Source organism: Gadus morhua, chromosome 10, assembly GCF_902167405.1.
Source record: "Gadus morhua chromosome 10, gadMor3.0, whole genome shotgun sequence".
NCBI lineage: Eukaryota > Metazoa > Chordata > Actinopteri > Gadiformes > Gadidae > Gadus > Gadus morhua.
The window spans coordinates 16586986-16610030 of record NC_044057.1 but is presented as its reverse complement, the minus strand read 5'-3'; the positions used below and the strand labels follow the sequence as shown (position 1 = coordinate 16610030).

The 23045-nt window shown below is 48.1% G+C and overlaps 1 protein-coding gene across 5 annotated transcripts in view; it reads left to right on the top strand.

Annotated features, from left to right (window-relative positions):
- atp8a1 (ATPase phospholipid transporting 8A1) overlaps positions 1 to 23045 on the top strand; it is a 103864-nt gene that overhangs the window by 50271 nt on the left and 30548 nt on the right. For all 5 annotated transcript variants that reach the window (XM_030367535.1, XM_030367534.1, XM_030367532.1 and 2 more), the window contains 9 exons: positions 1379 to 1428; positions 2406 to 2475; positions 3012 to 3096; positions 3983 to 4122; positions 6405 to 6543; positions 9953 to 10017; positions 15348 to 15520; positions 18018 to 18201; positions 20109 to 20219. In XM_030367535.1, coding sequence (XP_030223395.1) covers positions 1379 to 1428; positions 2406 to 2475; positions 3012 to 3096; positions 3983 to 4122; positions 6405 to 6543; positions 9953 to 10017; positions 15348 to 15520; positions 18018 to 18201; positions 20109 to 20219 — 1017 coding nt within the window. The remainder of the gene's footprint in view (positions 1 to 1378; positions 1429 to 2405; positions 2476 to 3011; positions 3097 to 3982; positions 4123 to 6404; positions 6544 to 9952; positions 10018 to 15347; positions 15521 to 18017; positions 18202 to 20108; positions 20220 to 23045) is intronic.

The window sequence follows — 23045 nt, the reverse complement described above, 5'->3', positions numbered from 1 at the left end:
ATCTCGTTGTAAGACCCGGTTGGTCTACCAAATGACATGTGTTTAAAGGGGACATCTTATACCACCAGGTGTGAGTTTGATTAGCCTTACAAGCCGTTTCGAAAATCGGCCCCATATGACGTCACTAGTGGGCGTGTCCACCTAGATCTGTGCTGGGCAGATCAGTCTACCAGCCTACCCAGTGGACTGAAGTAAACGATGCTCATCTATGCAGAACATATCTAGGTTGACACGCCCACTAGTGATGTCATATGGGGCCGATTTTTTAAACGGCTTGTAAGGCTAATCGCACTCACACCTGGTGGTATAATATGTCCCCTCTAAAGATGAATGTGTTTCTATCAGGGGAAGTGATGTCGGTCTGATGATGAAATGGCCAATAATAGGAGTCTTTGTGCATTGGCTGCGGCCTGTGAGTCTAAAGGGCAATCGTGTTGAAACTAAGGAGGCCTGTCATGGCCTGTGGAAAACCTCCCACATCGCAAATTGTATTGTTCAGAAATGTTCTGTTTGGCTAAATGTCAGGAGGAACGTCTATTGCTCTCTCGCTGTTGCTATTTCACAGCATTAGCGTTTAATCGGATTGAACAATCAAGGGCATTGTGTAAAGTCACATGCTCGTGGTCTTATCCAGGTTTCATCCGGATCTAATAAAACACGCTGCCTCCGGGCGATGCAATAAAGTAAATACCCCAAAAACACTTCCCTGCAAACGACAGCCCCATTGGCGGATGTGACGGAAAAGAGAAAGCTACCTTTAAATCCCATGATTAAATTATGACGTTCTTGGGCTGTGTGTGTCTTCTGAAGGCTCTAAGGTCAGCCCGGTGTCTTGTGCTTTTTAATTGCCTAACAGGGTGACTGCACCTCAGGGTAATAAGGTAAAGGCCGGAAGACCAGAAGCGTTTGCTTATTATAGCTGGCGAAGCGGGCGCTCTGTCTCAGAGGCTCGGGTCAGTTGTGTTAACCTTCCTGTTAGGTTCTCGCATCGCGCAACGCAACGTCTCCTTAATCAGCTGATCGCCTGCACTGAGCAGTCCTCTCCAATTAAGAGAATTAATTCACCTGCTTTACCGTGTTTCCTTCTTTCTCTTCATACGTTGCCAATTGTGTTGACTGATTGAAAGACAGATTAACCAACCCTAACCGATTTTAACTGTTAAAGTTTAAACTGAAGCCTGATTGGCTAAGGGTTGTTTGTGTGTGTGTGTGTGTGTGTGTGTGTGTGTGTGTGTGTGTGTGTGTGTGTGTGTGTGTGTGTGTGTGTGTGTGTGTGTGTGTGTGTGTGTGTGTGTGTGTGTGTGTGTGTGTCTCTACTTTACGTGCTCTTTAAGACTGCCCTTTTCTAATCTTGGAACGATGTGTCATGTGTTTTCAGATCGGGAAGGAGGAGAAGTATGAACTGCTGCATGTGCTGGAGTTCACAAGGTATTCACCTTATTAATAGGTCACATCTGTGAGGTACTGGCCTCGTACCATCTGGTCTGCTTGTTCGTGCAATCATGGACAATTCTATGAAGATTCTATGATGCATATGATGATAATGACGATAGAAGCTGTTATTATTAGAGCTGTCAAGCGATTAAAATATTGAATCGTGATTAATCGCATTAATGTCATAGTTAACTCACGATTAATCGCGATTAATCACAAATTATTTTTCTATGCTAAATATCCCTTGATTTTTTTGTCCCATAATTCTTCTCATTTTAATTCTCTTATCAACATGGTGAAGTGCATCGGCTTGCCTTGTGCAAATGATTTTTTATTGATAACAACATTGGCATATACTGATCAAAACAGGACGATACAAAAAAAGAGCCTATAGTGCAATTAAACGACTGCTTTGAACAAATGTCATTTGAACATAGCAGTCAGGCTACTGCTTCTTTGTTTTATTTAAAAAAAATATATATGTATATTTTTTTTGTAAAATAAAATAATTGCGTTAATCGCGCGATCATTTTTTTAACGCCGTTATAATTGGTTTGCGTTAACGCCGTTAATAACGCGTTTAACTGACAACTCTAGTTATTATACTTTTTAAAAAAAAAGTAAAAATATATAGGAAATGTATGTTTATAGTATATTGTTTTGCGACATCTGTTCATACACTATGCTCCAATACAAGTTAAAGGAGAAACAGCACAGTTGTGTTTGAGGCGTTATGTCTTACATTTTGCCTGCTCGAGGTGATAATTAGCTTAGCTTTAGTGGTGGTAACACCTTTGGTATTTGCTCTCTCTCACCCACCCCCCTCCCTTCTCTTTCTGTATCACTGTATCACTCTCCTTTTCTCTGTTTCTAACCATCTGTGTCTCTCTCTATGTTTCTTCTCTCTCTCTCTCTCTCTCTCTTTCCCCCCCCCCCCCCCCCCCCCCCCCCCCCCCCCCCCCCATCCTCAGCACGAGGAAGAGGATGTCGGTCATCATACGCACCCCATCCGGAAAGATCCGCCTGTACTGCAAAGGAGCCGTGAGTGCCTGTCTCTCTCCATGGCAACGCATGACAGACCGTCGCCCCTCGTTGGAAACGCTCTGCCTCGTCCCTCCCGCCCCTCCCGTCCCTCCCGTCCCTCCCGTCCCTCCCGCCCCTCCCATCAGCAGTAGACAAATCAAAAAGACCAGCGTTTTGAAATATCCGTTTTTCAGACTGGAAACATATTTAAGGAATCATGCAGCACAACATGTCGTTTGAGAGCCCCGTTAAGATCAGTGCCAATGACATCACTATTTAAAACATACAGTCTCTCCCACTGCGCCAAATGGAGGGGGGCAGTCTGATCCAGTCGGATCACACCTTTATTCAAGGCGAAACGAAAAAGACAGCCATCCTTCATCAGTCTTAATCAGGGCTTCTATGCGCGTTTTCCCAACTCCAACTTAGCCCTCTTCCTGAACCTGATAGCACTGTTCCGTAAGACCAAGTGGTTCGTTCAATCATTCGTTCATTTGTTGATTCATATTTGTCCTGTGGTGTGAGTGGCCAACGTTGGTGTGTTGTCTCTTCAGGACACTGTGGTCTACGACCGCCTCGCCGACAGCTCCAGGTACAAAGAGATCACACTGAAGCACCTGGAAACGTTCGCCACCGAGGGTGAGTGGGGAAACGGTGCCCCCTGTAGGCGAACAATAAGAGCTACATACGGTTGTTTCTTTTTTTTTTTTATACATCTCATTAGTATGCATCCCATTAGTATGCATCCCATGTATCAGTTAACTCCCAGGAACCTATAGAGCAATCCCTCATCGACTGAATTTGAGTTTTAAGGCTAGGTCTAGGTGGTTTGCTGTATTTGTCATTGTTTTGTTTGTTCTTAAATGATGCAAATCAAAATTAAGGACAACATAAAGGAGAACCTCGAAGAAGTGCTGTTATGAAGCCCAGCTCCTAGAGAAACCGCATCAGATAATGTAGGCACATAAACTGTGGCTGTTTTCACATCTGGGGTAATACTGCCCTCTTGCGTTAGTCTTGTACAATGACTTAGTCGGATGTGGCCGATGTGGGACTAAATGTGCTATGCAACAGTATATGTGAAATGTTTGATTTATTTTGAATTTAGTAGCCATCTTGTGGTTTTTTTTTCCAGTGCTTTTGCTATTGGGTAATGGTTGGGTTACTTTTAAATAGGATGATCTTTACATTCAAATTGTAATGCTTTTGCTCTAGAGTTGTATGCAATAACATCTTCAGTAATGATGAGTTATGATCATCTCTACCAAGAACATCTTATCTGCCAAATTGCAGACTTTAGTTTAAACACATACTTGACAGCGTTGTGATGTGTTGCACTTGAGTACCACTCATAATTAAATAAACCCTATTAGGCACCGTGGTCAGATTCCTAAAGCCATTCTGCACTTTTCATTTTCTCCATTCATTATCTTGACCTGCTCAAGCCGCCATTTTTGTAGTTTTCCTAGCCGCTCCAATGTTCCCCCTATAGCTCTGATCGTCGATGTCACCTCTGTCGTTGCAGGGCTGCGCACTCTGTGCTTCGCTGTGGCGGAGGTCAGCGAGTCGACCTACCAGCAGTGGCTGGAGATCCACCAGAGGGCCTCCACCTCACTGCAGAACCGCTCCCTCAAGATGGAGGAGACGTACGAGCTCATAGAGAAGGTGGGCGTCACCTCACCCCAGCCACTGTAGACACAGTCACAGACAGGTAGACGGATGGATAGATGATAGACCAATGGAGGGGGGGCGGTGAATAGATCAAACGAGTAGATGGATGAAGAGAGAGAGATAAATATAGATCGAGTACGGATATAAAAATGGGGATTGATTATCCAACACGGCCATTTTAGATCGCTTAGCAGCGCTATTTCTTCTGGATTCAACATCATTATACTGTATAATACTAGGTTCATAGTTTTAGAAAATTACAACAACACTGGGAAACATACGTTATCGTAGAAGCCTCCAAGAAACCCAGGCTTTAAACGCAAACAATTCTGATTGTTCTGCTCCATCAAAGACTTCCATGACAGCGGGCTGGGACCTTCTCCCCAACAACAACCTCTCCGCTCCTCTAACCTCTGCTCTGGTCCACCGACCAGCGCTCTGGGTCCTCGGTCCTTCGTGGCATGTGGCCTGTTTCCCTTCTGTCGCGAGCCTCCCTCCTAATCCCATGTTTACCTTTCAGCAGAGCCTTCCGTTTTGAATAACCCCAGTCAACATGGCCGCTCACATCAAACGGGCTCCCCTCGCTGGAAGCCCCAGTCAGGACCTCCGGGTCGTTAGTGGCCGTCACGTCAACCTATACACGCTTAGAAGTGTGTGTGTGTGTGTCTGTGTGTGTGTGTGTGCGTGCGTGCGTTGGTGCGTGTGTGTTTATGTTGGTGTGTCACGGTGTGTATGTCGCACAGTGTGCCACCGTGCTTTTTGGTTTGATTGTGTGTGTGTGTGTGTGTACGTGGTTTTACATGTCGTGTGTGTTTGTATGTGTTTGTGTGCGTGTACGTGTGTGCACGCGTTGATGTGCACGCACACGCGCACATATTACTGTGTTTGTGTGTGTGCTGCGTGCGTGCGTGTGTGCGTCGGTGTTCCCAGCTAGCACAGGGCAGGAAGTACAATCGCTTCCCTGTGAGCGTCGTCTGATGTGGACGCGCTGGTCAAACATGTGCGGCCGGCCTCGTAAATCAGGGCCCCTGGCGAGGCTCCTAGTGGCCCCTCAAGGCTCCACCGACACAAATGGACGCCATCAATCATAAAGTTCACGTAAAAGCTCTCCGGGGGAAGTGGTGGTGGTGGTGGTGGTGGTGGAGGGGTCAGGGGAGACGCTGGTCGGTGTGTAACACATTACCGCACTAACTTTCGAGAGAGGTTTATGATTCCCAAACTAAAAGTTTCAAACGTCCAAACTCTGGATATGGGAACGTGATTTTACAGACACTAAAGAGCCCGGCGGGGTGGTGTGTGTGTGTGTGTGTGTGTGTGTGTGTGTGTGTGTGTGTGTGTGTGTGTGTGTGTGTGTGTGTGTGTGTGTGTGTGTGTGTGTGTGTGTGTGTGTGTGTGTGTGTGTGTGTGTGTGTGTGGTATCAGTACCACAAGGTGGCGCACTAGATTCAAGTGTAAGTCTGATGAATTGAGTGTCACTGTTTAGTCCCGCTAACTAGATCCAGACGGAAAGATTATGTTGGCCAAAATTGTACAGAGGTGAATTTTATGATAAAAATGACGCACGTTGTTCACTCTTTTGACATTTTATGAAGGAAACTTTATTTTCTTCAAAAGTTACTGCATTTAGGGCATCCAATGCCTGAATGACAGGATTTGTTTACCAAGTTGATTCATGTACAGATATCCTACAATATTCCCTGTTTAAAAAAAATTGGCAAACCAATTGGTCAGCGAGAGATTTGCTTTTTTACTACTTTACAATTATGAATTCAGCAAAAGCCTTTGAGGGACTAAAGATATCTAGTCCTAGGATCTTGATTATCTACACAGAATTCAATCTGTGTAATATGACTCTCTGTAGAGATCTTACGAATGCGTGCGTGTGTGTGCGCGTGTGTGTAAGCCAACCTTTGTGGGGTGGTGGGTTTGCTGTGTGTGTGTGCACCTGTATACGTGTATGTTTGCGGTCCCAAATGTACGCATGTGTGCCTGCTTTCATATATATACGTGTGTGTGTGCGCGCGATTGTGCAGTCTCTTCTTAAAACTACATTGATCTCCCCCCTTCTGACCTCGCTCAAACCAAGCTAAAACCTAGCGTCTTTGCCGGGTGGAAAAACAAGCGCAGCTGATTGGATGTAAAGAACACCGCCCTGACTGAGTGACACAGTCCGGCCGGCCCCGGGCCCAATACTTCAGTGACACATGACGCTGTAAAGACCCCTCTGGAGGTTCCCCACCTTGCCCGGGTTGTTTACCTTACCTCTGCGTCCACAGAACCTGCTGCTGCTGGGGGCCACGGCCATAGAGGACAAGCTGCAGGACAAGGTGCCTGAGACCATCGAGACCCTCATCAAGGCCGACATCAAGATCTGGATCCTGACCGGGGACAAGCAGGAGACCGCCATCAATATCGGTAAGAGGATAGATGGAGGATATATGGAGGATAGATGGAGGTGGATGGAGGCGGTTGAGGGAATGAGTTAGTTGTTGACTTCCACGGAGCTTGTGTCGCTCAATGTTCAACTCAATTCAAGAGGTTGAAAATGTAGAAAAAAGAAGAAAAAATCTATTCTTACATCATATACTCATCATATACTTGTCGTTAACGAAGTAAGTCATGAAAGAAATGAGCACTAAAAGGTTCAAACTATGTTCAAACCAAATCCAATGTAGCAAAGCCACGCACATTCATCATCGTCTGCTTTGGTTTTGAGAAGTGGTTCACCTGAACAGGACCCTCAGAAAATCAAGCAGGGCCTTACATCAAATCCTAGGGGCCATTTCTCCCCAGTGGCGGGGGGGGAAAACATCTGACAAGGCAGCAGACGCCCCCCCCCCCCCCCCATCCCTCCCTCTCCCCGTTTAGACCCCTCCGACAGAAACATCCGTCTGAGAATGCGACGTGATGTACGAGCACACTGACTGACGTTGAGATTAAATAAAACACCGTATGTGCACATACACACACGCACGCACGCACGTGCACAAGTGCACCGGCACACACAAGTGCACAAGTGCACCGGCTCACACAAGTGCACCGGCTCACACACGTACGCGTGCACACAGGGTCACACACAAGCACACACACGCACACAAGTACACACCCCTTACCTTTCTCTACATATTTAGCAGTTCTCTGGGATTGAGCCTAGGGTATCCCCCCAGGCGCCCATCCTCCCCAACCCTGCTCCCGCTCATAAAAAAAGGGAAAGCGTCCCGCAGAACTGCCAGTGACTGAGCGGCGGTGTGTCCAGCTCCCACTCCCTGTAAGGGCCGGCCTCTTAATACCCCTCAGATGTGGGCGAGTTAGCACAAACTGCAACAAGCGAGTTATCCCTGCGAGCGGACAACCTGTTAAAAGAGTGGCGGGTTAAAACATTAAATAAGGGAAGGACCTCCGCCGTGCGGCCAGCCACCACCTCGGCCCGCCTGAATCGGCTCTTTGTGCCCCCGCCGTGCCCAGATGTGGAGGAGGTCCTCCAGAGCCACACACACACAAACATACGCATACACACAAACACACACGCGTAAACACATGAACACGAACGCGCGCACGCACGCACGCGCGTATGAACACAAATGCACGAACACACACACACGTATGAACACGCGCACAAACACACACGCGCAGGAGGGGAAGTGGTGTTTTTTAATGCTTTTTTTACAGGCCGGGCCGCTTTGACTGCGCTGCTGTGTGGAAGCTGTTGACTTAGCTTTTTCTTTTTTTTTTGACCCTTTGGCGTGTTGAAAGATGTTCCCCAAACACCGAGGTTCACGACTCACCTCTGGCCGCAGCAGGTCGGCCCAGTAACATGTGGTTGGTTCTACATTATCTCCGGCCCCCTGATCCAGCCGAGACAGCGGGCTGTCACACTAATGACGGGAGTGAAGACATAGGTCACCATTGCTAACCAAGTTCAGTCCTGCCAAAAACGACACTGGTTTTTAGTCTCGCTCAAATCCATTAGTCCTCGTCTATGACCCGGTTTTGTCAACTTGTCGACTCAAAGAATAACTTGACTTCTGAATGAGAAGTCGGAGCTTTGGGATGGCTATGTCATACTCTGTGAAAAACATCAAACGACACTGGCCAATCAGTGAGCTTGTTGATAACCTCCCACTGGTTAGAGAACTGGATAGTGAGGAGTTGGCACAGGCAGGGTGGATCTTGGCCCGAGGGCAAGATCACCATGGGGGGTGTTCTCTCCACCTCTTAACAGGGATAAATGCAGTCTGAACTGCCAACACTAATACTACCCCCCTCCCCAGACCCCCCACCCCCGCCCCCTTTGTACGTGTGCACCCCCTTTACCTGCACCCCTATTCCCTGAACAGCTTCCCCTCCTTTTTGCCTGCCGTCCTGACCGGCCCGCAAACCCAACTCCTTGGCAGCCATTTAGAGCTCCAACTGTGCCTCTTAATTTGTATCATTAATGACCCCCCCTCCCCCAATAGAGAGCTACGGGAGGTTATTGTGTGACACTTTAGTGTGTCGCGCTTAAACATTCCCCAACCCCTCTAGGAGCTGCGTTTAGTTCCACCTGCCCCCCCCCCAAAGAAGACGCCGCCTGGAATGAATCGATTCTCCGTGGAGAATGAACGACGGCGATCGCAGGGAGGGGTGATGGAGCTCGAATTAAAAGAGCTGAGGTTCAACACTTCAAGCAGTGGGTTAATTCGTGAAGGCATTGACCCTCGGGCTAGCCGTGTTGAGATGGAGGGACATGTTTCCACCCGTGGAGAATATTCTTAGGGAAGTTTACTTGTTTGCGCTTAAGAAAACAATCTGGCCCGGTCCAGAGCTCTGGATCGTCTGGTGTTGACTCGGGAAGGCCCGGGCGTAGTTCCTCTTACAGGACCTGCTCTGTGTGGGCCGGGCCCGCTGTGTGCCTGTCGCCGTGTGTGTTTTGCGTCCGTTGACGTGGTCTTGGATGACCTTCTCTGCGTGCGTTGCTCGTGCTGGGAATGGTGATTAGGGGCTTCTGTGTGCAGGCCTCTTTGCCCCCCTTAAACGCTGCGCAAATATTGTCTGATTTACAGAAAAACAACTTTAGAGGCGATCCAAAATAGAATAAAAACTAAAAATAGTCTTTACAAAGGAGCTGTGTTGATCGAGCCCTTGGAATTATTAATAATGACACCCGACTTCATCTCTACGCCTACGGTACATGAGTTGTGCTAAAAACTGCACATTTTGAGGTCCCGCCACAAAACACAAACCTAGTGAAAGGGGAAAGCTGTTCTGCCTCAGATTCAGGGAAAACTCTGATGTCCTGAAAGGCATTGGTGTCCACGGCATGAGCACAGCTGTCAGATAGCACCTGGACACACACCACAGACATGTACAGCTGACATTATCTGTAAAACACAAATAAATCCGCAAATCCTAAAACCTAACGTAAATAACGGCCAAAACATCACGTTTTTGAACACGCAATATCTTCAAGGGATTCCTCTTATGATCTCTTGTGGTTGTGTTGTTCTGCCCCCACCAAACGGAGTCCCTAGCTGTCCCCCTGCCCGTGACCCGAGCACCCATCCCAGCCAGGGGTGACCTCCCCCCAGGGGGTCCAACAGAGCAGTAACGACCCTCTTGTAAATCTCGAGCTGCAAAAACCGTGTCCCAAGAAACTTGTTCCATAAGTAATTGAGGTTAACTGAAATGCTGCGTAACATGCTACTCCCAAGTGTTTCTTCTGGTTTACTCGTTACACAACGGCTTGTCTGGCTCGTTTCCATGGGAAGGTGATCTGATCTGACTATATATCATGGTGATCTGTCTATTGACCAAATGACATTTATTTTTCTTCCTTGTTTTGCAGGACATTCTTGCAGACTGCTGACCAAGAACATGGGCATGCTGGTGATCAACGAGGACAGTCTGGATGTAAGTGATTCATCATTTGATTTATTTCTCTTGAAGTACGTTTCTTCAAGTACCTTGAAGTACCCTTCTCGAAACACCCTCAGTAAGCAATCAGGTCCGCATTGTCCAATGATTTTTTTGTTTCAAATACAGGCTTAAATTAATGCTTGATTTGGATCCATATTAGATGTGTGATTTTATTCTTAGCTGTATCAATCTCATCCACGGTTCAGTCTTGTTTTTTTCAGTTCATAGGTCAACGTATCTCCGACCTGTCGATTTTGTTTACAAGTCACACCTTGTTAACTAGATGGTATCCCTCGTGTGAACAAACAATAGGCAGTAGGTTGACATAGTGCTAAACTAATCCAGGGTACATTATTATGCTCCTCATGCCACTAAATTGCATTTTTAACCATCATTATTCCCTTGTTGTACACCGAGCATCTGTGGTGCTTGGTGAGGGAGGTTGATTTAATTATTTCTATTTTTCTTTTGAATTTTTTTAATTTCTTCTTTTTAATTATACAATTCAAATCAATCGATTTATTATTGTCTTGGATGCTTCATTGGCGACTATTAGGGTCATGTGAGGAATGAATGCGCAACTTAACTAAAACAGACTTCTTTAAACAAAACCAAACCCAAACAGTTTTCACTTTCATCTTGGCCTTGGTGTTCAGATCTTACAGTTTTCCTACTTCTCGTCTTTCACAACGTCTCTCGATGACACAAAGTATTTCCTTGCGTGCATCTCAAAATATATCACGTTGCGTCCTCCTGTGGGGACGTTCACTAGAGAACGGCCCGTAGCTCTCCTTTTGTTAAGATTGAAGAAGACAACTGGCCAGACGCGGCGAGAGGCCTCGGGAGAGCCATCACCGTCCCGACAGAAGAATCAGTTCTGCTCACGATCCCGACAGGGACACCTGCTGTCCTCCTGGAGCCGCTCATCCTCTGCTGTGGAGGGCCTTAGACGTGGAGCTACGGTGCCTCTCTCGCTGGGAGGGAACCCCTCCAGCAGAGCAGGGGAACCTCCAGCCCCTCCTGTTTGGACCAGGATCAGGGGGGGGAATAACCCAGAGTACATGGAGGGGGTGGAGGTGGAGTGGTTCTGCGTGGAGTGGTTCGGGCTGATGGTGAGGAAAAGTCGGCGAGGGGCTGAGAAGGAGAGGGTGGCGGCTAGGGGGAGAAGTCGAGCAGAGTCGGGGACGCAGGGGCGGGGGTCCGATGACGGACGGCCTTCAGCCGGTCGTTAGGCATGATGAATGGAGGGGAGGGTGAAACGTGGGGGCCCGGGGCCTCGGTTCCAGCACGGGGGAGCCAGGGGGGCCCTTTGAAATGTCAGCTCCCATTCTCCTGCGGCTGCACAGACGCCCGTACCGAGACTGTTTGTTACCGCGCAAACACAGGAACCCCTCTAGCGAGACTAAGCGGGGGTCCTCGATGAACAACAGAGGGCCCGCGCCTGCGGCCCCCCCAGCCGTGGCGGTTGGGGTGCTCTCGTGTTGCTAAAAAAGCCGGCCCGGCCCGTAACGTAATCGGAGCGTGACCCCCGCTCCCCCCCCCCCCGCCCCTGTCCCGACTGTGTGTTTAGAAATGCTTATCAAGGAAGGCTCGGCTTCTCGGTGATTTGATCCCCGGTGGAGTCCCACCGTTCCCCCCCGTCCCCCCCGCCCCCTGCCTCCCGGGTCCCCAGAGAGGAGCCCTGCTCCCCAAGGTGGTCTCAGGTCATTAGGCAAACTTTATTATCCAGACGGCCGCCCTTTGATAGTCACTGAAAGGGCTGCGCGTTTACAGAACATATGGCTGCAATAACTACTGTTATATCTAACTTTAGTCCTACGTTTGGTGTTGTAAATATCCTAGGTATCATAAGTATACAGGCAGTCTGATGATAAGGTGGATATAGAGGTTTTGTTCCAGAATGGTCAACAGGATCTTGGCACTTCGCCAAACTGCCCTTTAGCTTTTATACAATAGCAACAGGTGAGCCCATCCATCCTCACCGTGTGTGTGTGTGTGTGTGTGTGTGTGTGTGTGTGTGTGTGTGTGTGTGTGTGTGTGTGTGTGTGTGTGTGTGTGTGTGTGTGTGTGTGTGTGTGTGTGTGTGTGTGTGTGTGTGAGAGATCCATCTCTAGAGACCGGCTGTACAATACATCAGCGTTATGCCTCCGGCCGGTGTAGAGGTGTGCGTTTCTGTGTATGTGTTAACGAGCGTCTGTCCGCGGTCGAACAAGCCTGTGCATTCCCCCAAAAGCCTCCGTGCGTTGGCCTCTGTGCGCGTGTGAGTCTCTATCGGACACCATCTGCCCGCGGGGGCACCCTTGGTTTGCGTTAAGCACAGGAACACGCGATGGCCCCGCTGGCCTCCATCAGATGATCCTTCCCCCCGTCTTGGCTGTCAGGTCTGGGCTGGCTGCATCGCTCAGCGCCTGTGTCAACAACGGAGCCCCGGCCTCTATGGGGCGCTCATACAGATGCCCCGGAACATCCCCACTCCCGGGCCAAAACACTGGAGAGACACGTAGGCTAAACCGGTCGATTATAACCATAACAAAAGGGGCTTTAGCCCGGAGACACGTAGCATTAGCACGGGAATTCCTCAGTTGAAATTAGGGGAGAAGTGGCTTCCCCCTACTTGAGAAAATTGCCGCTGTGGTAAACTGTGCTTATCGCAATGCGTGATGTATAGGTTGTACGGCGACCACACAAGAGTTGCTTCCCCACACATTCATCACATGTACACATGTGCACGGACACACACACATACAGCATGCACACGCACACACACACATACGCGCACACTTAAACAGATGTGCTGATGTGTAGTCAGCCGTGCCAACTAAAAGGTTGTTTCTTCGCACTTTATTCTAAGGTTTAATATAGTTGTCACGCAACCCATGCATAGCCCTACACACACTTGCACGCTCACACACTCTCACAGCTTGCCATCACCTATCGTCTCCTCTGGTTTAGCTCTCTCTCTCCCCCACTCTCTCTCTCTCCCCCTCTCTCTGCCCCTCTCTCTCTCGTTTCTCTCTCTCTCTCTCTCTCTTTCTCTTTCTCTCTCTCTCTCTCTCTGTCCATCGAGATGTCTCTCTCTCGCCGTCTCTCCTCGTGAAACTCAAAAGCCCCCTGTCCAAATATTTCCTCTGAGCTTGGGTTTCAGCGAGGTGTTATGCCAAGCAGGGGTGTCCTCTGTGATCCCACGAGGTACAAACCCCGATGTTCTCCATTGTTCTGTTCTCCTCCCCGAAAAAATGATCTATTGGGAAACACGGGTCAAAAGAAACAAACACGAAACACAAAACGCACACCTTACGCAGTAACACTAAACCCTCTCGAACCATCGCCTCCTTTAAAAACGCTTCACTGCGCCGAAAGAAAGTTTGGAAACACCTTAATTGGAAACAAGTGAGAATAATTGCCGGCCATTACCTTGTCTCCGTCCCTCCATTTAAATTGATGAAGCTCTGCTACTTAATTCCCCGAGATGTATGCGCCCAATCAGCTGTTTATTTGGTTCGGCGCTCCACCGCCATTTAGAGCCGTTCCCTCCATCCGTCCCGGTCACCGCGCCATCTGGTACTGCCAGCTTTGGTTACGGCTCGCAGCTGGCCCGTGTGTTTACGGGCGGCGTCGCGTGTGCCATGACATCAGGTGTATCCGCCGGGCAGGTATGAGCGATGCAGTGTTTGCTTTGGGTCTGTGTATGCTTTGGGTCTGTGTATGTTTTGAGCTTCACTGGCGGGATTAGTTATTAATCACCTGAACACCTTGACATGGGGGCAATCCGTGCTGGTTTGTTTTTGGGACGCGTGCGTGTGTGTGTGTGTGTGTGTGTGTGTGTGTGTGTGTGTGTGTGTGTGTGTGTGTGTGTGTGTGTGTGTGTGTGTGTGTGTGTGTGTGTGTGTGTGTGTGTGTGTGTGTGTGTGTGTGTGTGATTTCCAAGTTTGTGTATGTGTATTGGGGGTATAGTGTGTGTATGTAGTGGCCTCATACAATAAGGTTCTAATAACATGTAATTTTCCATTTTTCCTAAAATGTACTGTCATTTAAGACTATTACACTGCCCCCAATGATTGATTGAGGCTTTACATTGGCCCAAAAATACTAACCGAATTGTTGTTTTAAACGGTCTAATAGTATTTCACCATCTTGCTTTAGAAGCATTATGTCTTGCACTAAAATGTGTTGGCGTCTCAGTTTGCTTTTGAATGCAGTTGTAGGCTGCTTGTGTTGGTCAAATGGTTGGCTTCATTTCCCGACGTCTTCCCCATGTGGTAAGAAGATCACAACAGGATGAATAAAAGTCTCCAATCCCATTTGTCTCCGTCAAGGTTTAGTGGAGGTATCCGTTTGTCTTGTACCTTTGGACTTAAATCCATTGTCACCCTAAGATTTATAGCTTTTCATCGCCCTGCATGGCTGTGTCTGTATATATCACCAAACCTGGGCCGTCCACCTTCTGGGGTCTGGTTACGCTGCAATAGGCGTGTAATGTGTGCATAAAAGGGTGCAGGGTACTGGTAGTCTTAAAATATTTGGTTTCATCTTTTTAGAGACGGGTTTGACGAACATCATACATGATGTGTAGGTTTGTAGCACAGTACTGTATGAAATGATAATGACCCGAAAGAATGTATTGGTCATTATTGTTTTGTGACCCAATCAGTGTAGTATAAAGATGTTCGGTACAGGGCTTTACTCCTAATGCCTAGCAGTGAGGAATTGTGTTTAAAAAGGAACATCTTGCCTTCAGTGCACCGTGATCCCTAGCAAATCCACCTCTCCTTGCAATTTAACAAAGTTCAACTGTTAAACTAATACTAAGGTTGGGTTGATGATTGCTATTTTACTTGTCAGGTATGGTTAAAATCCTGGCTTCCCACACATTTCCATAGGCTAACCTCACCCTAAGGAACCCCACCCCCCGCCTCTTTCATCAAATGACTTTTCATGCCGTCCTGAAAATGGCTTGCAACATATTGCCTGAAATGGAAAAATAATCTCCAAAATGATTAGGCATCACTAGAATATCTAGTACATCTGACTTTACATTAACTTAACCCCTCGTGAACGTGGATACTAGGACACTTTGTGGACGCTGCAGAAATGTACCAACACATTGAACACGAATAAATATATACACACAGCAGCATATATTTACTTCACGACTATACAGTAAACATACATGTACTATAGGGCTATTATTATACGTATGCATGTTTTGAAGTTGATCCATTATCTTTTAAGACCTGTCAATTATAAGCCTAATAATTCCATTAATAAAACTCAAAATAACCAGTGATATAAAACGTGTTTTCCCGTGTGTCTTGTGCCCCCAGGCGACCAGGGAGACTCTGGGCTACCACTGTGGGATGCTGGGAGACGCCCTGTACAAGGAGAACGACTTCGCCCTCATCATTGACGGCACCACCCTGAAGTACGCGCTCACGCTCGGGGCGCGCCAGCACTTCCTGGACCTGGCCCTCTCCTGCAAGGCTGTCATTTGCTGCAGGTAATTAGTGTTGTCCTGTTATCTCTTTAACCAAAGGTAATTAGTGTTGTCCTGTTAACTCTTTATCCAAAGGTAATTAGTGTTGTCTTGTTAACTCTTTAACCACAGTTGATTAAAGTAGTACCGTTAACTATTTAACCACAGGTAATTACTGTAATACTCTTAACTCTTTTATTAGGAACAGAAAGAATCTTGGTGTGGTGAAAGGTTCCGGGTTCGATCCCGTGTCTGAATACACTAACTTTGAACGGACGGCCTGTGCTCAACGACTAAATGGTCAATGGTAATCATTGTGTTGATACAGGCGCTATTATTCAACCCAAAAACATGGCGTCGTTTAGAGTCTACCTTGTTGCGTCGGTGGCACCTGGTAACAGGAGGTAACATGGTGAAGTGTGTTCATGAGGTAGTTTACCGGAGCTGGGAAATATCAGATCAAATTTACAGTTTTACTGGTGATTCTCTGCCGAGTACTGAGCTTCTTGGATCAACAAATTGCTTTGCGTAGCTTTTTCACCCAAAGTCACCCAAAAGGAGCGGGAGGTATTTCATGAGTGCTTGAGCCATTTTATGAGTGCTAACCTGTACTGGTTGACTAGAACCCAGCCAGCTACACAGGATGAAGGGCCACAGTGTTGACGTACCGGGGGCGGAATAAATAGAAGGAAGTGCTTATGGGCTCAGGGGACGGTGACTAGGTATGCAGCAAGGGGCCCCGGCCCCGTGCTCTCACAACAACACTCCTACAGGTGCCTGACCGGGACTCTCAGCCTGACGTCCCGGCGGCTTCCTTTTAGCTTTTAAACGGTCTTAATGTCACATGTACACGCCTTTGTCCTCCTCCACATGCACACACGCGAGCACGCACACACACAGAAGGCTGGTATAGGCGAATGAGGCCCCGCTGGTCAAAGCATCAAGAGGCAAACCGCCTTTGTCTTCACCAGGAATTTGCTTACTTTAGAGAGGTTTCCCAGTTTACAACGTCATCTCTGGAGACCGGCTGTACCGTACATCACTGTGCTGCCTCCAGCATGTGGACAGAGAGATGTATGTGTGTATTCGTTGGTCCATGTGTGTGTGTGTCCTTGTGTGTTGGTCCACATGTATGTGTATGTGTACATCCAGATGTGTGTGTGTGTCCGTGTGTGTATTTGTCCACGTGTGTGTGCGTGTGTGTGTCCGTGTGTATTTTCCCACGTGTGTGTTTGTGTGTGTGTGTATACGTACGTGTGTGTGTGTATGTATGTGTGTGTGTGTGTGTCTGTCCACATGTGTGTTTGTGTGTGGCTCCACATGTGCATTTGTGTGTGTGTGTGTGTGTATGTCCACACTTATGTGCATATCGGGGGGGACTTGCCTCAGGACTGTCAGTCAACATGACCCCCGACGCCTCGTAAAGGAGGAGTTTACTGGATGAGTCAGATCCATCATGGGTGACGGACCCTATGGGCCCTTCGAGATGGGGCCCTTCGTGACAGGGCTCGACGGGGCCCTGCGTGGCAGTGCCCAGTGGGGCCCTTCATAGCGGGGCCCCTGCGTGACGGGGCCCGGTTACATAAGTCAGGCAGGAGTCCGCGGGGGAGTGGGAGAGAGGCAGACGGGGGGGGGGGGAAAGCAAAACGGCTGTCGTATGCAATCATCCTCCAGAAGACCAGATAAACGGTCGTGCATGAGGCCGGAGCGAGTATTCTGCATGTGTCGTCGCCTGCTTTGCTCCGCAAGAACTCGTCCATCTTGAGCGTTTAGCCTAAGCGGTCGGTGGTGTAATGTTTGGACAACAATTTAAGAAACGTTACAATCATCGTTTTTACTGCGTTGTGTGATTTCAAGATTGCTCCGCACTCGAACGTTGTTTCACTCCGTATTCCAGGGAGTAGTTTGTGATTTATGTGACATGTGCAACGTTGTCAAAACAAATGATGAAATGAGCAGGATGTATTATTTATTTAAAAGACATGTGTTTTTGGACTGAACCATGAAAGCTGCTAAACGACTTCATTAGCCTTTTCTTTTGGCATGTGCAAACTGCGCTCTATAAAGCGGTTTCATAAAGTCGGTTGGCCCGGCTCACTGGTTGTCTTCAAACCGCCATGCTTGTCAGGGACGTTTGAGCGAGCGCGCCGGGGTTTGTGAAACGCTGACCGCATGACTTTTGTGTTTTCCTACGGACCTCAATTACATTGCTCAATACCAGGAAAATTGGGAAAATTCCGTGCGAGGAAATACATCGAAATGCCTCCTGAAGGGATTTGCCGCGGCGTATATATTTAACGGTTTATAGAACGTCCTGCGGTCGCCCTTAGTCCTATATGTGGCTTCTCATCCCTTTATGAGATTCACACCATGCCCTGAAAAGGGGGGACTCTGGGTTTTCCGACTCCTTTTTATATTTCCTCTGCCTGCCAATGAAAACAAAATGGCTTCCCCCCAATTTCGGAGAGTCATAACAAGCCGTGATGAAACGTCTCTGTTTCTTCTTCGTCCCCCCCTCCAGGGTGTCTCCGCTGCAGAAGTCTGAGGTGGTGGAGCTGGTGAAGAAGCAGGTGAAGGTGATCACCCTGGCCATCGGCGACGGGGCCAACGACGTGGGCATGATCCAGACGGCGCACGTGGGCGTGGGCATCTCGGGGAACGAGGGTCTGCAGGCCGCCAACTCCTCCGACTACTCCATCGCCCAGGTGGGTCCCCCGCTTCCTGCTCCACCAGTGGCCCGGACTCTTGGCGGGACCGTTGTTGTTGATGTTGTTATGGTGGGCCCTGCCATTGTCAACCTGGTCTCATAGATGACCTACTGGAACGGGGAGGGCGATGAAGACGTCTCATTGATTAAAACGAGGAAAAAAAGCACATAATACGTTACAGAATCACAAAATAACGACTGGATAGATAATGTCTTTTCTAAGTGCCTCTCGGCCCAAGTATAACTCAATCAAAGCAGCTTCGCAAATTAGATTAATGCAAATGGTCAAATGTGGGTCTGAAAGCAGATTCCTCGGTATCTTGCTAGGTCATGTTGACCATACCACTAGCAGCGTCTCAAATACGCCTGTGCTGTGACAAGCAACTTAACATTCACTACTACACATTCTCCCCAGTAACGGAGCCTTTCGCCAAACGCTATGTAAACCAACCCACACAACCCAGTAACCAATATACTGTACCTGAAACTCGGCGGCGACGCGCGAAACTGCATAAACAAGCAGGAATATGCCGGCAACAAAAGCTAATGGCTCTCCTGTATTCCGGTTATTCACCGCCCGCTGTTCTGTACTTCGTGTTTGCGGCAACTCTGTAGCCACAGGCCTAGATCGGGGTGGGGGGGGTGGGAGGGAGGAGGGGAGGAGTGGCAAGGCACAGTCAATTCTTTGTGTCTCAGCGTTCGGTTTCTCAGAGAGGGACTTGGGTTGTCTTTAAGTGCCCCTTTCCATCCACATGACATGCAGAATGCATATCTTTTGCAAAAAAAAATGCGGCCTGAAGTAATCCATTTAGTCCCTGCGTCTGATTAAATTACCGCTTCAGACTGGTGTGGTTTGGCCCTTATTGGCACAGGGGTGCATTAGGAATAAGTCGCCCGCCGACTAGCATTAGCGATCCTTGGACGTAATTCCGAAGTCTTCCGAATTCCATTGCGGATTACGTTTATTGACAATATCTGCACAGCGTGACATTCGATTACGATCCCCCCCCCCCCGCTTACATTAGTTTATTTCCCAACCTGTTTTTCAGGAACGGGGGTTGTGTTCTTAAAATCAGGTTGTGTAATCCTTTTTAAAGAGGCCTGGTTAGACACAGAGTCCCCTTCTCCGCCCCCTCTCCCTGGTATCTGGTGGAGCGGAGAGGAGTGTCAGTGAGGAGGGCTCTGGGCTGAGGCGCCTCTGCTGTCCGTCTGTCATCAGGTCCACTCTGTGGTAACTGCCTGTTTGATCCGACACAGCCAGGGTCAGGCAAACAGGAGGCCCGCCACTCGGCTCAGGGATAGCGCAGGGGCTCAGATCTGCTCCGTAGACATATACAGAGAGGGAGCGTCATGATTCTGGGGTCCGTAGGAGAGGATACCCCCTTCTCCTTACTTTACGGGGAGTTACTGGTTGAATTTCGATATGAACGTTTGCGTTTTTAGCTGCTGAATCTTATCAGCAACTCTTACAAAACAGTGGTTTCGCAGAGTCTTGTTTCAGTTTAATCACAGCTGTCGTCCAAAGAGATAATGCTTGACTAGAAAGTGGACTCTTCAGCCTCCACAATGTGCTTATTAAGCCATTAAACTACCGTTCTCAGTGTAGGATCCGTACCCCCCACTCACTCTCTCCCCTCTGCAACAACCCCAGACAGCGCCAGCCTGAGTAGGGTCAAACTGTGAGCAAAAACACCTGGAATGTGTCAATGTAGTCCACCCTGAGTCTGCCCTCCTTGGCTCCCCACTGTCAAACGGCTATAAGGACTGTTTCTGTTTCCTTAATCCAAATGTTCCTGTTAACACTGTAGGCTTCCCGGCCTTAAAATGCTGCAATGAACGCCCCCGACTTCTGCTCTCCGTTGATCTTGGCTTTGTGTCTCCTCTCCCTCCTTCCCTCCCAAACAGTTCAAATACTTGAAGAATCTGCTGCTGGTGCACGGGGCCTGGAATTACAACCGCGTTGCCAAGTGTATCCTGTACTGCTTCTATAAGAACATTGTCCTCTACATCATCGAGGTAGGTCTCAGGCTTTTCATTTAGTCCTGATGCTGCAGCACCAGACTCTCACATATCGCCATGTGTCTCCTCAGCATTATTATTATCCCTGCTTTCTGTTTTTCTGGTCACTGACCGTGACCACTTTGTTTGTCTATCCCTTAAAAAACACTAAATGAATGGTGAGCACTCACACACACCCACTATGTGTTGGAATGTATCCAATCTAACTGGAAATCTGTTGCTGTGTGAGTATGTGTGAAAGCGATTCAAGCCTTTAAGTGTAAAGACACAGGAAGTGGAACACTTTCATAGTGCATTATGCTGGCACTGCAGCCATAAAAGATTGCCAAACTGATGAAAGCGATTCCTATTCTACTCGTTTGACTTGTGGAGAAGTGTAAACGGGCTGTGGCTGGTACAAGAACCCTCTCTAGTCTGTGCCAGGATGGATTGTGGGAAAATGCTTCTCCCACTGCTGGCCTGGGGTTTCGGCCTGTGACGTGTGTGTGAAGCCACTTGACAGAAAGCAGAACCAGCGCTGATAGCAGGTTCAAAGGTATAGGCGAGAGTCCCTAGACATGTTAAGGGCTTTATCTTAATCTCCATCGTGATGGGTGCTGTGCTGTTTTGATCTACGAGCTATGCACTTGTCTGCAGAGAGTCTTGAATCAGCGCTGGAAACATACCTTCCTCGTAGCAGGGAGACGGCTTATGCGTTTTCCATCATACTTCTTATAAAAAATAGTTTTGTGAATAATGACGGATCGAGTTCCATTTATGCAGCGTCTATCTATGCAGACTCCAATGTTTGCGTATAATTCATACTGTATTGATTCAAATTGAATATTTGCATCGAATGCATGTTGTTCAGACTTCAATTCCCTGTTGTGCAAAGTGACTCAAAGCTCTGCCTTTCAAACAGTTGAATCAAAGCGGCGCCCCTTTCAGTTCTCATGATGCCCTCCAACAGGTGGAAATGTTCTCGTGTACGATCCCCGATCCCCACGCTCAGATTTCTGCCCTGTAATGTAGACGGTGGAATGTACTCCCTGGGGGGCGGGCAATTTCATAAGCTGCCTCTATTCTCCCAGGAAAACGACATCTTAACAACACTAATACCCTTACAGAACACCCCTGATACATTGACAACACTAATTTCATAAAACGGTCGCTACATTGTTGTTGTCGTGGTTTTAAATTCCATCGGCTTAGACGTGGTGTACCTCCCGCCTGGGGGCTCCCGTGTTAAGGCAGGACCCTGGAAGCAATGGCACTGCTCTGGAGTGAGACATCAGCAGAGGCTAGCAGGTCATCTGCAGGAGCTGGAGCACGCTCCAAAGGCCAGCCGGTCCGGGGCCCCTGAAGAGGCCAGCCGGCCGGGGCCCCTGAAGAGGCCAGCCGGCCGGGGCCCCTGAAGAGGCCAGCCGGCCGGGGCCTCTGAAGAGGCCAGCCGGCCGGGGCCCCTGAAGAGGCCAGCCGGCCGGGGCCCCTGAAGAGGCCAGCCGGCGAGGGCCCCTGGAGACGAGCGGTGACCCTGTTAGGAGAATGTCACTCTTCATCAGACCAGACTCCCATGTGTCTTTGATGAGACCGAGAGAGGGGCTTCTGAGCGGCTACTGTTGCTGCCGCATACCCCGCTCGTAGAAATATGAACCCCTTTTAAAATTATTTTTATTTTTTCATGCTACTTGACCTCTGAACCTGCGGGCCATCTCCATAACAGTTTACGGAGCGTAGAGAATCTGGGGATACTCTGAAGGAGGACATTAGATCCCGACGGGTCTCGGTTGAGTTACACAACCAGGCTTTTCTGTTGTTGTTGTTGGGCAGGCTGGGGAAAACAGCGTGTCAACAAAACCTTCTGTCAGACTATTATATTATTGATCATGTTGGATATATAGAATTACTTTGTTGACATTTTGTAAACAAAGAAAAATGCTGATAACAGTTTATATGAATATTGATGTTTAGTTTCTTCCTTCATTGATTTACTTTTATTTGTATATAATCCACAGAAGCAAAGCGAATAGATTTCAGTTAAGCTGCCCACTTTGTCTCATAACCGGACGAAGAGCAGGATTACCCCTCGGAGGGCTGATGCAGTGCAATTCAATACGTTTATCAGAAGGCTTAGCATGGTACACGCTTGGTGTGCAGAGTTTCCAATATCAAATTAAAACCCTGCACCTTTCCTCTTTTTCACTTATTTGCCATTCACTCTGCTGGTAGATTTTTCACAAAAAAACACAAATCAGTATAAAGCTTCGGAAACTGTACATTGTCTTTTTTTCATTGTGGGGCTCAGCAGGGCCCCATATTCAGTCCAGTAAAACTTTAAATGAAGTTCTGCATTTAGTTTGGTGCGTCTTGGGCTTTTTTGTCCGTAAGACGAGCCTATTCCCAGCACACCTTTTGTTAGTCTCTGAAAGCCCGGTCCACCTCCTCCTCCTCCTTCTCCTTCCCAGCCACCTCCTTGCCCGTGCAATTCTGCTTCAGGGGATTCCAGTAAATAATAGGGGATTTATTCCCCTTTCGCTGCTTCGATATATCAAACGCCCCCATTTTGTAAGGCATTGACAACCGACACAGGAGCAACCCCAGGGTATCGGTAAAAGCTACATTTGTTACACTAATAGGTTTACTTTTGTACGCACATGTTTTTCCGTGTTGACTCCCAGAGTACTTGGCAAAACAAAGAATCATGGAATTTTTCCAGGATTTTCTTTTCTCCATTTTCTTTTTCCCTTGGCGAGCGCTCTTGTCTGTTACAGAGGGTGATACAATCTAAATTCCATGACTGGTTTATTCTATACTTAATCCCTCTCTACCTCTCCCTCCTTAAAG